At 35.8% G+C, this 16,565-nt stretch overlaps 2 protein-coding genes across 3 annotated transcripts in view; one reads left to right on the forward strand and one right to left on the reverse strand.

The window, feature by feature from the left end:
- LOC121318197 (metabotropic glutamate receptor 3-like) overlaps positions 1-6,736 on the forward strand; it is a 41,147-nt gene extending 34,411 nt beyond the window's left edge. For both annotated transcript variants that reach the window (XM_041254616.1, XM_041254617.1), the window contains exons 5-7: positions 1,214-2,277; positions 3,332-3,506; positions 3,957-6,736. In XM_041254616.1, coding sequence (XP_041110550.1) covers positions 1,214-2,277; positions 3,332-3,506; positions 3,957-4,033 — 1,316 coding nt within the window. In that variant the 3' untranslated portion in view covers positions 4,034-6,736. The remainder of the gene's footprint in view (positions 1-1,213; positions 2,278-3,331; positions 3,507-3,956) is intronic.
- Positions 6,737-6,773: 37 nt separating this feature from the next.
- The window catches only part of LOC121318198 (endosome/lysosome-associated apoptosis and autophagy regulator family member 2-like), a 29,108-nt gene continuing 19,316 nt past the window's right edge, over positions 6,774-16,565 (reverse strand). The window contains exons 10-22 of the mRNA XM_041254618.1: positions 15,836-15,964; positions 14,032-14,122; positions 13,398-13,500; positions 12,357-12,494; positions 11,347-11,610; positions 10,912-11,085; positions 10,125-10,314; positions 9,464-9,560; positions 9,241-9,342; positions 8,562-8,688; positions 8,117-8,295; positions 7,396-7,558; positions 6,774-6,833 (exon numbers count right to left, since the gene is read on the reverse strand). Of these exons, the coding sequence (XP_041110552.1) occupies positions 6,774-6,833; positions 7,396-7,558; positions 8,117-8,295; positions 8,562-8,688; positions 9,241-9,342; positions 9,464-9,560; positions 10,125-10,314; positions 10,912-11,085; positions 11,347-11,610; positions 12,357-12,494; positions 13,398-13,500; positions 14,032-14,122; positions 15,836-15,964 (1,817 nt within the window). The remainder of the gene's footprint in view (positions 6,834-7,395; positions 7,559-8,116; positions 8,296-8,561; positions 8,689-9,240; positions 9,343-9,463; positions 9,561-10,124; positions 10,315-10,911; positions 11,086-11,346; positions 11,611-12,356; positions 12,495-13,397; positions 13,501-14,031; positions 14,123-15,835; positions 15,965-16,565) is intronic.

Raw genomic sequence — 16,565 nt, forward strand, 5'->3', positions numbered from 1 at the left:
AGCATTCAATGGTGTATTGGTGTATTGATTAGGGGTGTGCTCGAGTATGAGTATAAACGAGTACTCATCATGAGTATAGACATTGTTTCCAAGTACCAGTAATACACAAGTAATTTTGTTATTACTCGATATTCAGAGAAGAAATATATGTAGAAAATCAATTGAACTAGCTCCTGGCTCCAATAGGGCAGTGATGACTGTCAATCTTAACCATTTGTGGTCCTATATCGGTCCAGGTCCAATATTACAAATTTTTACAGTCCGATGTCGCAACGTCGTCAAAACGGTGTCATACACAGGTCCCTAGTTGTTTTTCCTCCGGATAAAGCAGAAACAAGCTTCTAATGGCCGAGAGAGGCCAAAAAAAAACAAAAAAAAACAGAGGCAGATCTGAGCAAATACCCATAGTCCCTTCACTACAGACATAACACAGACGTAAACAGATAGCTGCTTCTGCATCCAGAGCTCAAAGAGAATTGCAGACATTTGTGAAGGGGTTTGAGATGTTATAGTAATAAAATAAAGACTTGGATAGCATTAATAAAGAGTTTGGTGATAAATCGAGTGATCAGGAGATGATTTATCAGTATGCATTATTATGAAGAGATATGTGATAAATACAGTGAACAAGAAGTAGGGCAGGGCTGCAGATGCAGTACTGACTGTCCTTTTGATATGCCATGCCTTTTAAACCTGTTTTACTGTGAATTAAATTACTTTTAAACAGCGTGTGTAAAATAAACAGCTTGTGTGAAAATAAATTAGACGTGACGCACCCGGCAGGCACTGAATAAATTGACCGCAAGGGTTAATCCAAGGGGGAAGGGAGAGGGAGCAGTGTAACACAGTCTCCAATACAGTGGATCTAAACTACATTATGCGTTGTGTGTTTGTAAGTCAGACAGACTGAATGTGTGGCTCTGAATCAAACTTTTTTCAGAGATATATTACTTTCACTTTAAAAAAATGAATTTTCTTTTCTTAAAGACTATCATTTACTCAATCATTGTGCCAATCCAGTCTGTGCTATATCTGTGAGTCCACCAGAAGGAAGGTGCCAGTTGGTATCAAGTGTGAGGGTCATTAAGTGTTTATTATAGCGCTATTTAGAACAAAATGAAGATTGTTGATTATACTTTGATGGAGTTTTGAATACATTCATGTAAAAGAAATTGCATGTTCATTTAACCTTTATTTGTATTTATTTTTACAGCCCCTTACTGGCCTCCTGATGCAGACAACGTTGTGAAGTTTGACGCTTATGGTGATGGAATTGGCCGCTATAATATATTTAATTTCCAGAAAACTTCTGGAAAATACTCCTATGTTAAGGTTGGCCATTGGGCAGAGACCCTATCCCTGGAAAATGACCTGATTCATTGGCCCAGATACTCAGTCCCCACCTCCCAGTGCAGTGAGCCATGTGCCAGAAATGAGATGAAGAACATGCAGGCAGGGGACTACTGCTGTTGGATTTGTATCCCCTGTGAGGCTTATGAATACTTAGCTGATGAGTTCACATGCATGGCCTGCAACCCAGGCCAGTGGCCCTCCGAAGATCTGACAGGCTGCTATGATCTCCCTGAAGACTCTATCATGTGGGAGGATGTCTGGGCCATTGGACCAATCAGCATTGCCTGCGTTGGCTTCATCTGCACCTTTATGGTTTTGGCAGTCTTCATCAAACATGACAACACACCACTGGTTAAAGCCTCAGGCCGTGAACTTTGCTACATTTTACTATTTGGTGTCTTTATGTCCTACTGCATGACTTTCTTCTTCATCGCCAAGCCTTCTCCTGCGATCTGCACCTTGCGTCGCCTAGGCCTTGGAACCTCCTTTGCTGTGTGCTATTCAGCTCTTCTCACAAAAACAAATCGCATTGCCAGGATATTCAACGGTGTGAAGGCAGGGACCCAGCGGCCCAAGTTTATCAGTCCTAGTTCTCAAGTTTTTATCTGCATGAGCCTGATCTCAGTCCAGATTGTGTTGGTGTCTGTATGGCTCATGTTGGAAATTCCTGGCACTAGAAGGTTTACTCTGCCTGAAAAGAGGGAGACTGTTATATTGAAATGTAATGTTAGAGACTCCAGTATGTTAATTTCATTGACATATGACATAGTGCTGGTAATCCTGTGTACTGTGTATGCCTTTAAGACCAGGAAGTGTCCTGAAAACTTTAATGAGGCCAAATTCATTGGCTTTACAATGTACACCACTTGCATCATCTGGCTGGCTTTCCTTCCTATCTTTTATGTGACCTCTAGTGATTACAGGGTAAGTAGTGAGCTTATTAGACATGTTTATGGTGATCACCTAAAAAAAGTTAGTATATTGCATTCTAATTGACAGCACACAGGCATATCATCACTTTGACCTACTTTTCTCAGGAACTGTATCTTTTATTCTGGTTGTTATGGCGATATGTACAAGCTAAGATTAGGGATCAAAGAATATATATATATATATATATATATATATATATATATATATATATATATATATATATATATATATATATTATACTTTGTCCGTCGGACAAGTAGCTTTTATATATTGTAGCGTGCATGGGGGAAGGCAGCAGCAGGGCTGGTAGGTGACGTGATCACATACAAAGACATATGCCTGAAATACGCTCCTTGCAAAGGAGCCGGCTCTTTTGTACAGTGGTATCAGCGCTATACTTTAGTATGAGAAGTCCTGGGCTGAAGTCCGCCCTCCGTCTGTGTGTGGATCGATGCGCCTGCCTGCGTTAACTGAGATCGCTACTATATATATATATATATATATATATATATATATATATATATATATATATATATATATATATAGATATATATATCACGACCCTGGGACAAATATTTAAATATTCAAACAAATATTTTTTTTTACATGTATTCGGATACAAAAATCAGATGTTCATATTCGCTAGAAATGACAAAAATACCTTGCACTTATTTACCACCTCACCAGAAGTTGCATGACAGTTTCAAAAATGGCAAATGAAAAAGAGCTCCATGTGATATGTGAGATTTTATATATATATATATATATATATATATATATATATATATATATATATATATATATATATATATATATCCTTCCTGCTTGCCTTCCATAACACCCCTGCATTTCTCTAAGGGATCAGGAAAATGTGTTGAATTATGCAGGGTCTGTGGAATTTAAATGTACCTGATCTTGGTTCTTATCATGTAGAGAAAGAGGCCAGAGCTAAAGATTATGTAAATCTGCACAGTTGGTGTTTCTGTGCAATAATATGTGTTTTATATTCAAGGATTTTAATATGCGCTTTATTTTATCTTTCTAGGTCCAGACCACTACCATGTGCATCTCTGTCAGCCTGAGTGGGTTTGTCGTCCTGGGATGCATGTTTGCCCCAAAGGTGCACATCATCATGTTTCAGCCACAAAAGAATGTAACCAGTCATAGACTACATCTGAACAGATTCAGTGTTAGTGGTACAGCGACCACATACTCACACTGTAAGTACCATATGCACAAACATAGTTAATCTAATGTGCACCCTGACATTGTTTGAGGTTTGTTTTGGAGTGCACACATATTTGCAACATAAGATATGATATTATAAGTGAGCTTTTGACTGTAAAACTGCAAGAAAATATAACAGAATCGATACTCAGAGCTTTGGAAAATAAACATTGAGGCTTTATCAGGTTTAAAGAGACCCCAAAGAACAAATGGTTGTTTTAGGTATATTCACTCCATTGACTTTGACAGAGGTGGATCTTAACACCTCTGTTTCAAGAAAGTATACACCAGGTTTTTCAATGTTTTTTTTTTTTTGTATGTAGTAATGTTATTAAGTGGATGAATAAATCAGCAATGTTTAGATCTCTGAGACAGAACAAAGACTATTTGCACAAAGTGTGCCCTTTGCAGGTTTTCCAATTGTTTTACTCCTTTCTTTTCAGCAAATGTGAGTACTCATTACGTCCCAACTGTCTGTAACGGGAGAGAAATCGTGGACTCCACCACATCATCTCTGTGACTCGCATTAAACTGCCTGCTCTCACTTTCAAACTGTTAAGACTGTTAGAAAACATATGCACATATTGTGCATTTCAAGTGGGCTAGTATCATTTATGTAGAAATTGTGTATTAAATTATTTAAGCGATGTACATATAACTGATATTGTTGTAGAAACCTGTATAGAATGTTTTTAGCATTTTATGTTTTTGATAGTTTTATTATACTGTGTAAATAACCATGAGTTGTTTTGTCAGTTTTATTTTGTGGTAAAGGAATGATCTGTCACATTTGCAATATTAGTTTTCTTCCCCTCTGTATTTTTATTTTTTATAGGCTTCCTTGATGTAATTGATTTAGCATTATGAACATATGAGGTTCATTACCATAAGCTGGTAGTTTAAACAGCACAAAGTTACAGTATTACAGAAAGATACTGTTAATAAAGATTGAATAGATTAATATTCAACTAACATGATTTTTTAAAAATAGGCTTATTGTGTGAAAAATATATTTTTTGCTATTTAATGATGAATTTTAGTTGATGCTTACAAGGTACTGTAAACTTAAAATTAATAATCACAGGTAACAGTTTCAAGTTTAAATGAATCTGTAATATTAAACACTTAATCATAAACTACATAATAAGAAACTAAATTACTGTAAGTGGACCTTTAGGCTAAAGTCTAGACTAATGCCACACACACACACACACACACACACACACACACACACACACATATATAATACATACATACTGTAAACACACACACACACACCTTTTCTGAGGTATATACCTAATAGGTTACATATGATTAATAAAATATGCATTGTATATGTGTGCCTGAATTTAATCAGCATTGTTTGTTACAAATGTGGTTATGTGGATCCTTGTAAAAAGGTTGTAAGCACTGCAAAAAAGTTGACTACATGAAGAGCAATTTTCACTTTTTCACAACTGACAGATATTTGGACATTAGCAAGTAGCAAGCACAGTTACATGAATATGAATGGGTTTCCAAATTACTGTAAGAGATGGAATTACCAGTCCAATGTAACACCCATAAGCAAGGAAGTAATACACCTCTTTGATCGATGCTTGCTTGATAAAATTGCAGATACCCAAAGCTGTAAATGTTTATATTCAAGGTAGTAGTTATGCTTTTGTCAATTGATAATATGAACTATGATAATAATAATAAAATTTAAAAAAAAAAACCTTTGTTGTAACGATGACTTAAATAAGCATTACCAAAGCCATTCACTTTTATTAAAGAAACATGACAACAATAATAATGGACAAATATAATATACACACACACACACACACACATATATTCTTTTAACCAATTAATTTTTACAACTCAGCAGAAAATATTCACCACAATACAAAATATACAAAAAGTATATTCACATAAAACCATATCAGCATACAAGATAGCTTTAGAAATTACTTTTTAACCCTCTTTCTATTACTTTCTAGTATAGGAATAAAATCGAAGAGTATTTTTGTAACCATATAGCTTTAAAGATGTGTAATGATTTATTTCCCTAAGATGAAAATAAAAATGTACACAATTACAATAAAGAAAAGAACCCCATGTGCGGACATACTATAGAACAGGAAGCTGTGTATTATGTCATGTCATGCCCCTAAATACATTTTTTATGTCAACACACATTAAACTTGTTCCTCATAATTTGGCTAATCAGTTTGTGTACTCCTCATTCATATTGCTCCCTGATGGTACAATCTACAAGGCTGAATCCTCAGTTCCCAAAATGTAATATTTACATTTTCCAGTTAAACAGTATTTATCTGGGGATTAACTTAAATATATTTGTTTTACTGAAAAATATCAATAAGGAGTACAGTCTGTACTGTTGACTCAAATATACCGGTATCATTATTTCAAATTATATGTACACATTTTACTAAGGTACATTTAAAATAACTAGTAAAAACCCCAAATCAAAATATATATATTTTTTTTTAATTTATTTTTTTAGGGAATACTGTTAGTGCAGGACATAACATGTAAATGGTGCTTTTGTATCAGAGATGAGCGAACACAAAATATATCCAGTAAGAATACATCTTATACTCTTGATACAATATAAGGGACTATTGAGGGGAAGAAAAGCAGCATGAATCCATTCTCAACCACCACCTGAGATGAGCATCTGTAGTGAAGCCAAGAGGAGAGGACCGTACAGAGCTGCTGACTATTAGAGTAACAAGCCAATCTTTCAGATGGACAACTGTCCATCAGATCAGCTAAAGCCAGGCATAATTTTAAATTAGTGAGAAAAGAAGAGAAACACATCAATCATTCTGCAGCCCTTTTGTCATGTATCTATCTTAATAGTGAATTTTAATAAATTAAAACATCACTTTAGAGGTCAAAGACTGAATTTACAGAAACAGTATTGTTCAAATTTACTAGCAGACCATATAAAAGTAACCAATATGCAAACAAACATTAAATCAGAGCAGAATTACTTCACATCACAGACCTCTTCCTGAGTTGAACTTATCACCAGACTGGTAACCATGTGTCCAAATCACCTGGCAAGGTATGCATTCCCAATAATAAGGCAACCAAGCGTGTATTTATATATCTTTAGCAATCCTGCTAAAGATCCTGGTTCACAGATCCTTCAGAACACAGTAAACAATGGTTTTGTGCAGATGTTTCTTAATATTAAAAAGCATCCCCCCCCCCCCCCCCCCCCCCCCCCCCCCCCCCCCCCCCCCCCTTCATATATTGTGGGATCTAGAGGACTTCAATTGAAGAGATTCAAAAATGTCTCCGTTCCCCTAAAAAAAAAGTGAATACATTAGTTTATTATTCAAATCTGAGTCAAAACCAACAAAAAGCCCACAATACAAGGCTATAATGAACAAGTGTGCCCGCATTCCATTATTATTGACATTCGGCTTTCACAGCAGTATTTTTGGATGATACCATCGCAATTTGCAGAATCATAAATTCAAAGAATCAAAAAATCATGAAGAGGTATGGGGATTTGACATTTGATAGCATGCAACAAGCAATCAATCTTGTTTAAGAGAGCAATATGAAATCAGAAAAGTTAATCTGGGAGAACAAGGAAGAGCATTGAGAATAAATAAGGAAGAAAAGATTTTGAACAAGCATACCAGATATTTTGCCTTACAGTGGGGTATTGTCATAAATATATATATATATATATATATTATATAATATATATATATTATATATATATATATAAAGGGCGTCATATATAAGAGAGAGAGAGAGAGAGAGAGAGAGAGAGAGAGAGATAGATATTACCATTCGTAGAATGGGAAAAAAACTATTAAAATGTTTGTGAACCTGTTTAAATTTGTGATAACTTACCTTTGTGGCTATTGACTTTAGCTTTCCTAGTAAGGATGGCTTAGTGGAATAAACCACATCTTCTTCATTATCCTCCCCTTCCATTATAGCACAGCTGTCTGCAGCAGGGAGCTCGCATTCTTTATTCGCAGTCATCACGAGTCTTGAATACTTGTATTCCAACCTGTGTTACAAACACAGCAATACAATTTGGGATTCAATACATTTCAAAATTAAAATCTTGTTTTGAATTAGCATTTCAACCTACTTTATGTCATGTAACTTTACTTATTATAAAACTCTCACATACAAGCATTGCGTAATGGTTTTTGATCACATCATATATCTTTGGTCTAGGAGATTTGCTTGTCTCAAATAAATTATGTAAATCACTACAATTTTCTTCTGAGCGCAATAAAAACATTAAAAATGACAGTAGACACGGTTAATAAAAAGTGATTATGAAAAATGGTGATTTGTTTACTCTGAAACAGATTGCAATATAAATCTTCAGCAAGTCAATTTATTAAAAAAAATTATAGATCACCTAAAAGACCAAATAAAAAATGACGCTAGATTAATTATTCTTTTTACATTTTCCTACATGCAACTGAGAAGAGAAATGCCTACTAAAGTTTGACCTCCTGTACTTTTGTCAGAAACCCTAAACTTGTCAGACAATACTAGTTTCTTTTTAGGAAGATATTCTCTAAACAAATACACATCCCAATATGTAACTTACTTCTTGTTCTTCTTCCAGAAGTAACAGGTTAGGGAAATCAGTAGCACCGCAGTGAATGCCCCAATCCCTGCACCCACTTTTAACCAGAAGTCGACAGCCTCACAAACAGAGCTTCTTCTTTCGGGGAGGCTGACACCTTTAGTGCAAAGTTTTGGCTCATTCCACACATACAACGTGTCCTTAAAACAGAATGCAAAGGATGTAAGCATGTGTCATACCACTTAAGTACAGGGATGGTACTTATGCATAGCAGAGACATTCCACTTTCTAGTGGGAGATTGGTTAGACCTGTATGGTTTCCCTTGTTAAGCACAGGTATGACTAATTAAGCTTGCAGTAAAACCTGAAACAGTTCAAACTGCTATTCAATTGGAATCTTACTTCCACTAAATGTAAAATTAATATAAAATAATTGTATATAAATTTACAAAATCTATGCATGTACCTGGGCTCCATTTCTGCACGCTCCCTCTATTTCATGATAGTCCATTTCTGTACACAGGGGGCAGGCTTCTGCACTTTCCCACATAAAGTTGAAAGCACAGCCATCACAGGTTCCTGCTGGGCATTTGCTAACAGCCAAAAAAAGAGAAATAATAATAAAGCAATTGCTGGAAATTATTATATTAACTAAACCCCAAAGAAGGTATAGTGATGTTAGACATGTTTTTGAAGCTAGCTCAATATTTAACACGTCACCTGGAATTGCAGTCAGTGCTGCAGGCTCTTATTTTATTGCATTTCATTGCAATTCCATAAAACTTAATTAGCTTATAATAATGTATCTGACAACTTTCCTTTCTGTATGATGGACTTATTGACCTGTTTATAAAGTATTGACTGCTGCCAAATCAGCCACCTACAACAGTACAATAAGAACCACACGGGCCAAGAGACAATTTGATTGTCAAGCATTTCATAGCTGTTGTCTGATATTTTTCCTTTTAAAAGTAATTGGAATGAGCACTGTATCACAGTCTATCCTTCTACCAAGTAATACAGTGGAATAGTTGTATGCCTTTGTCTTATGTAGGTATTCACTTTAATTCAACCACTAAGATTTTAGTTTGCAAAAGCTCCCTTATTTTGAAAACTTAATGTTGACAGGTATGAAGAACTAATACCTTGGTACTGTAAGTTCTCCTGGGTAACTCTTCTCTGGGTTACAGCGCAATGATATGACAGAAGTGCGGCCTAGGTCACAGGAGGAGGTGGCTTGAGGAGACCTGGGGAGAAAGAGAAGTCAGAGCTGCAGACATGGTCCAGTCACAAAAATAAAACCTTTTTTCTGAAAGAGCCATGCTTAAAACCACTAAATATACTGTTACAGCAATGCGCTTCACTTACCTATAAAATAAATGGACATCTGGTATTTTTTTGGATGTGTCAGGGAACAGATCAGGTTTGGCAGTGATGCCATCAAGGGTGATGTCAATGGTGGCCCCTGGAAATGCAATTTCCGAAGTTTTACAAGCCACATACCATAACTATACTTAAAATGTGCTGATTTTGTTGAAATTCTGAAACAATTTATGAATATTTAGCACAGTTTTAGGATACTCAGATAGTAGAACTGTTAAACATCAGCGAAAGACTCAGTTTGGGAAGTGATGATGGTATTTACTTACTCAGAGATCATTATGATCCACAAACCCAACCATCTTCAGTTGTACCTATAAGCATCCCTTTAACACAACACTGTACTCTTTACCCTTTTATCCTGGATACACATGTACATTTCTTTTGTAGCAACAGGATATGTAATGTTCTAGTCTTAGTTTTCTATTTGTAGTATTGATTGATGTATTCAGAACTAGTACTAGACAGCCAGTTTAACCACTAGGAGTTTCATCCATTAAATGATTAATAGATAAAACAAGCACAATATGTTCTCAAACATTAATTCAATTCTTAGAGGTGAGGGTGTGAGGATTCACTGGAAAATAAATGATGTAAAGTACTGAAATAAACCCTGCGCTGTGGTCAGACTAAAAATAAGTGTCCTCACCTATGAATATATCAGCAAGGCTGATGGATTGAGAGGATAGGGCGGTCCTGAATCCCCTCCCATCTGATGGTATGATCGTTGATTGGCAGATGAAGGTTTCCACAAAGTTAGTATTCTCACTTGATTCATTCTGCAGATCCTTTACTGCCATATCGGTTACATTGTCTGTACAAACAGCTTTCTTTTTTCCCTAAAAATAATACATCTTCATAAAAACTGTACTCAAAACAATCACCAAATCTGAAATACAATGACTCAAACATGTACAAGTATAGGTTTGTAACAGTCTTTGTTTGTTTGTTTGTTTGTTTGTTTGTTTTATTTATTTTTGTTTGTTTTGTCAACCTTTATCTTTAGAAATATGGGGCATGCTAAGACACACTGCCATTGGCCTTGAATGTTTCTGAAGTTCATAAATAGTCAAAACTGAATGCCTAAAATCCCTAAATAACATGGCCACAGTATAATAATGTCCTTTGCATATCCTGGAGTCCTTTGCTACTAGCCTCTAATACCTACTACCCAGTCATTCTCTTAAACAACCTGACGTCAATAAAGGCCTCTTTTTAACCATCTTAAGGTCAGCAACAAACATCTTCTGACAGTAAACAACAGAACTTCATTGAGTGACTTTATCTATTCTCATAATGTTTCATTGTAGGCCGCCACGGTTTATCAAGCAGCTGTACATTCATGCTTGTGAAAGAGCGCATCGGATACACTTGGGCAGAGATTGTTTTTCTTCTACTGAATAATTCACACAACGGGGCCATAACTTGAACCTTACCTCATGCCCACACAAGCTTATGTTGAAGAAATGGTAATATTTAGTTCCTCTGGATGTGAAGCTTGGTCCATTCATTATTGATCCCACAGGGCTTAGCTGACTAAAATCATACAACAAGGTCTGATTTTCACTGGTGTGGTTGAAGATGCAGTCACTGAAGCAAAAAGAGTGGTCCTGGGGAAAAAAAATAATAATTAGGAATACATCAACCATGAGTTACACTTGCTGTGCTTTACTTGGTAGTAAAGCCATTATAAGACCCAAAAGCACCAACAGTGTAACAAAAAACTAGCAATGCAAACTGCAATATTCCTTTGCCACTTGGTGGAGCTGCTGGGGGATTTTGGTGTTAAATGGTCTCCTTCATATAAAGAACAGGGACAGTAAGACACAATAAAATGACTTCAAGTTTAACCTGATGGATACATAACATACCTTATTGCTTCTGCTTCCAGGCCCACAGGGGATACAGGCCTCCTTGCCAGAAAGCTGATGTACAGAGAGGTAAGTGTTGGCTGGGCACTCTTTACACTGGTTGCTGTCGTTATCAATGTAGTTGCCAGGTGGGCAGGGCACGCAGGATGATCCAGACTGCTGGGGTCCCAGGGCACAGGCAGAGCAGGAAGAGGCAACTCCATCCAGGACATTCGATACAGTTATGGAGTATATCTTCACAATGTCATTAACAAACCTTCTCGTCTGAAATAGTACGGAAAATGAAAGTGAACGCTGGGGTTAAATTATGGGGAAAACGGGAGAGACAACCATAATACTTCTGTTACTCAAACAGAATAATCATAATTATAAAACAAAAGTGAAAGCTTTTAATATTATCAGGAAAAACTACTCAAGAACATTTGCAGGTAGTTTCAGAGACTCTGATTAGCACCAGTCCTGCTATACTCTGAAGTACTTAATGAGTAGAGGAGTTCTGAAAAATACAGCTTTACTTTATATAAAATATAAATTATATATAAATTTATATAAAATAGCTTTAGCTATTTTGAAAAGACCTTTGAAACAGATTTTAAAGTTATAAGAGTAGAAAGTTGTCAGGATGTTACTAATGAAAATTACAGGTGCATTATTTAAACAGTTGTAGCAACACGTGGGGACGTTTGCTTTAGCTATATTTTTCGGAACCCTGCTTTAAAAGTAACGCTAGGTCCAGGATTAGTGTCAACTGGGGTCTGTGAAACCAGTTATTACACTGTGGACTTGACTTTGCTTAAGCTGCATTAACTAAGTGATTTATATTCATGGGAGTGGCAGGATAGAGTCAGGAATGAAACTCAGAGACAAGAAGATCTGCAGTTTAAGCACTCTCTCACACACACACACATTATTTACATTAAGGGCTTCCGCCCTGCCACAGTGGGTTTAAAATGGCCTTGTGAGAATCTGAAGACCATCAATTGAAATACTTTACAGGGATCTGCACTTACCTCTTGTGCCTGGTTTGTCCTCTGGAACGCCCAGGTGAAAGACACAGATGAATTTTTTGTCACAATGTGAGTGTACGACTGCTTTTCTTTGGTCCCTTCCCATGATTCCACCACACTGGTGCTCTTTCTGTTCACATCCTGGGAAAAAAAAAAAAAAAAAAAAACAGATAAAAGATTTATAAAAACTAAAAATAATAATATTACTCTTGGACAGTGGCCCCTTCATAACGAGTCTAGTGGCAATGATGGAAAATAAAGATTTAACCAAATTGGTGGTGTTGAGAGTCTTTAAACAATTAGCATAGTTGTGTGGAGATACCTTATATTACTCTTTTGACTTTGGTTATGAATCAAAATGTGTTCCGGTTCTTAGGATGAAGTGTAATATATAAATAATGTATTCTTTATATATAAAAAAATTCTATTAAATATTTTTTCCATAAGTCACCTGCTGGTCTACATTCCCTACATCCTACTCTATAGAGTTCTACAGTGCTTTTATATCCTTACATTTCTCCAAGTCAGCAGTTCTAAAACTACTTCATTTTTTTTTTCCCCTCGCAAGCCAGTAGGTACATAAAGCAAAGGATCAACCCATACAAAAAATAAATCTAATTTCTTTACTGCTGCTGTATTGCCACTACTAAGAGTCAAATACATGACAGTAACACGTTTATTAAGTAGAACTTCAAAAAATGACTGCATTTACCACCTGAGTCTGTCTAATTTATCAGCAACAGTTAAGTAATACCCCAGTGGCCAATCAGTAATATCAAAGTAGTGCTACTGGGTACTAGAGCACACTGCTTATTTTTGACTACTTAGATACTTTTAAATGGCAGTAGTACTTAACAGGTACAACAAACACTGTATACACTGCAGACACTAAAGAAAACCACTGACCTGTTGCTTACATTAGTTGGTATAATGAGGTCATTGCATCAACATCACATTTAATTTTACAACCCCCAAGTTTATTCTACTACTTGTGAGATGTAAATAAATATGCATGTTTCTGATGACATTGCTGTACTTACTTACCATCATGAAATAGAGTTCACAGTCTGCAGAACAGATGGTCTCAAAAACAAAGGTAATCCGACCTACTTCATTTCCAGACGCCGCTGTCAGTGAAGTTGGAGGTCTAATACATGGAACAAAGACAGCAACTATTACTTTCCACAATGCACAAGAAGCATGGAATTCAAACTTGTGCTTAAATATAAGCTGGGAACAAGAACAAATCATGAAAAAAGCGCTACATTGAAGGCAGCCAAATAAATAAAAAAAAAAAAAAAAAAAAAAAACAATAAATACTGTATATGTAATCCATCAGGAACAAAGTTTTAATTTGAACATTCTGATTGGAAATTAGGTAAATCATGATTCACAAATTGCCAAGATATAAATGAGATCATTGATATGGGTTCTTGACAAAAGTCCTACCAGGGAATCCATTACACAAAACGCAAGGAAAATTGCTCTCCCTATTTCACTATCCCCCTATCCCCATTAGTTCTATGTGCAACAGCACAAAGTGGCTGGATTTCAAATGACACAGTACATGATTACCCTCTTTAAATGTGCAAGTTCCGTTTAGAAAAATGTTGTACTTTAGATTTTTTTACCAGTTAAATCAGAGGATAAAATTGATTCTTTCACAAAGCAGCCTTACTTAAAACCAGGGACTTGAAGGTTTAGAATGAGGTAGTCATTGTCAGAGCCACCTGATCCACTATGGATGTGATCCCCTGCTACTCCCCAGCCTAAGAGATAAAAGGGAAAAAATAAAAAGGAAAAGCACTCAATAGTAGTTTAATACTTGATAATACAAATGGTACTATTAGGTGCAATTTACACTGAAAAAAAAACTAAATGTGGACTTGGAATTCTGCACACTGCACTGCCAATGTGACCAAACACCGCCCTCTAGTGCCTTTGTTAAGTGATAGTTGGTTTGGTTAGGTTGACACCAAATCATAAAGAATTATGCCAATTAAATGTATACACCTAAAGGTTCCAAGATGAATATACTTTAAGCAACAAAACTACAGTTAAAAGTCTCTATAACTGATTGTCAAGACATTCAGCTCACATTCAGTATTTTACAATGTACTATTTTTTTGACAGAGTGAAGGCAATCGGGTACAGTCAAGCTTCAGCTAAGACACATTGTGCTATATATCAACTGCTGATGTGCCCAGAGGGCACGACTTATTTTTAAACAAATTGTGAGAACTTCAGTAGCATGTTCAACCCCTAAGGTGCACATTTTAATCTGAAATGCTCTTTTCCTGCTGCAGCTATGCATAATCCATTATCGCAAGTAAATGAACATACCCAAGCATGCCAAGACACTGTCAGGCCTGCCCACATACATTCAAGCCCTTTAATTCCCATTTCAACATGCTGTCCTTCTCTCCCTCCTACACCAAAACATGTAAAGGGATACAAAAGTGCACTGCAGACTGCAGCGACTTTTAACAAAAAGTAAAAGCACTACCACTGGGGTACTTCACAGGAACGCTGTCCAAGTACTGTACGTGCAAAATTGCCACTGTTTATTGCAGAGGTGTGTATTGGTGACTTTGTGCGATAAACTGTCTGTAGTAAAACACTGCCTAACGCTGACAATCTTAATCGTAAATATTTGACAGAAAATGGTGATGCTTTAGTTGTCAATTTTCTTTTTTTTATAATTTCAAGGCGAATAAACCTGGTTGGGTTTGTGCTGATGTCATGTACATAACTTCAGTAGATGTTTCTGTCAACACAGCGATTGCCCAAACGTTCACAAAGTACCAGCTAACCTGGGAAAATGTGACTTCGATGCCCACAGTTTCTGCTTCATCATACATGCAGGGACATTACTAAGCAGAAACTAGAAGTTTTTTTTTTTTTCCTGAGTTTTACCGATGTGTCAATTAAAAACTATGTTGTACCGATTTTATCCCTATTTTAATATATGTAAAATAAACTCCAAAAAATGTGGAATTATTTTTTTTTAAAGATAAAAACAGAAAACAAGGAACACTAATATCTATATATATATATATATATATATATATATATATATATATATATATATATATATATATATATATATATATATATATATATATATATATATATATATATATATACACACACAAAAATCGGCAAGAGATCACATCACGTTGATTCAGCGACCCCTACTGGTCATGCACTTGACAGGTCATGAAGGCTGTCTGTCTTCAGTCCCCTTGAACGGTTAATGGATTACAGTGATGAGATGACATTTAAATAAGCCAGTTCAAATTGAGTATAAACAGTTAAAATATGGTAAACAATACATACTTTTTTTTGTTGTTTTTAAGTAAAATAAGAAATAAAATTGTACATGAATTTCAAGCAGTGAACTATATTAGCACTAGCAGTCGCTGTTGAACACACATGTAATGGCATGGAGTTGAGCTGATTTAGAAGATAACTGCACTCACCACTCATTCCATCACATTTAGTGTTGCCGACGTTGAAGCAGGAAGTCTTCATGTTAGCAGGCAAAACATTCCACCACTTGAACTCATAACCTAGAGCTGGTTCTGTTCCAGCAGGGCAGGTCTTGCATTCTTCAAAGGAGGAAAAGTGAATACACTGATATACAAAGCGAGATACTTAACCACTTCAGCTCCAGGACGTATGCAGGCATGTCAATACAGAGCACTTGCACTACCACCGTCTATTCCAAGGGGTTTCTTTCAGCCTGGTCTGTCAGTGTGCATACTGTATAGTTGTTCCAACAAAGAAAACGTTTGCAGGGTGGGGGGGGGGGGGTGGGGGTGGGGTGGGGGGGGGGGGGGGGGGTTGGGGGTGCCGTGATTGACAATGGCAGTCACTGTCAGTATATAATAATGTATTGTTTAAAGCAAGCACTTCGTTCGTGAAAATAAATCTATGTTAGATATATATATTATATATATAATATGACAAATGTTTATACTGTTCAACATAAGATGACAAGCGTTGCTATTTATAAATGGTTTTAATGTGAATTATTTATCTAATATATATATATATATATATATATATATATATATATATATATATATATATATATATATATATATATATATATATATAGTTTTATTGTTTTATAAATATATTTGTATTTTCAAAAACAAATGTTTGTATTGCTCATAAAAAAGTATATATCAAATGTGTGTGTGTGTG

Source organism: Polyodon spathula, chromosome 7, assembly GCF_017654505.1.
Source record: "Polyodon spathula isolate WHYD16114869_AA chromosome 7, ASM1765450v1, whole genome shotgun sequence".
Taxonomy (NCBI): domain Eukaryota; kingdom Metazoa; phylum Chordata; class Actinopteri; order Acipenseriformes; family Polyodontidae; genus Polyodon; species Polyodon spathula.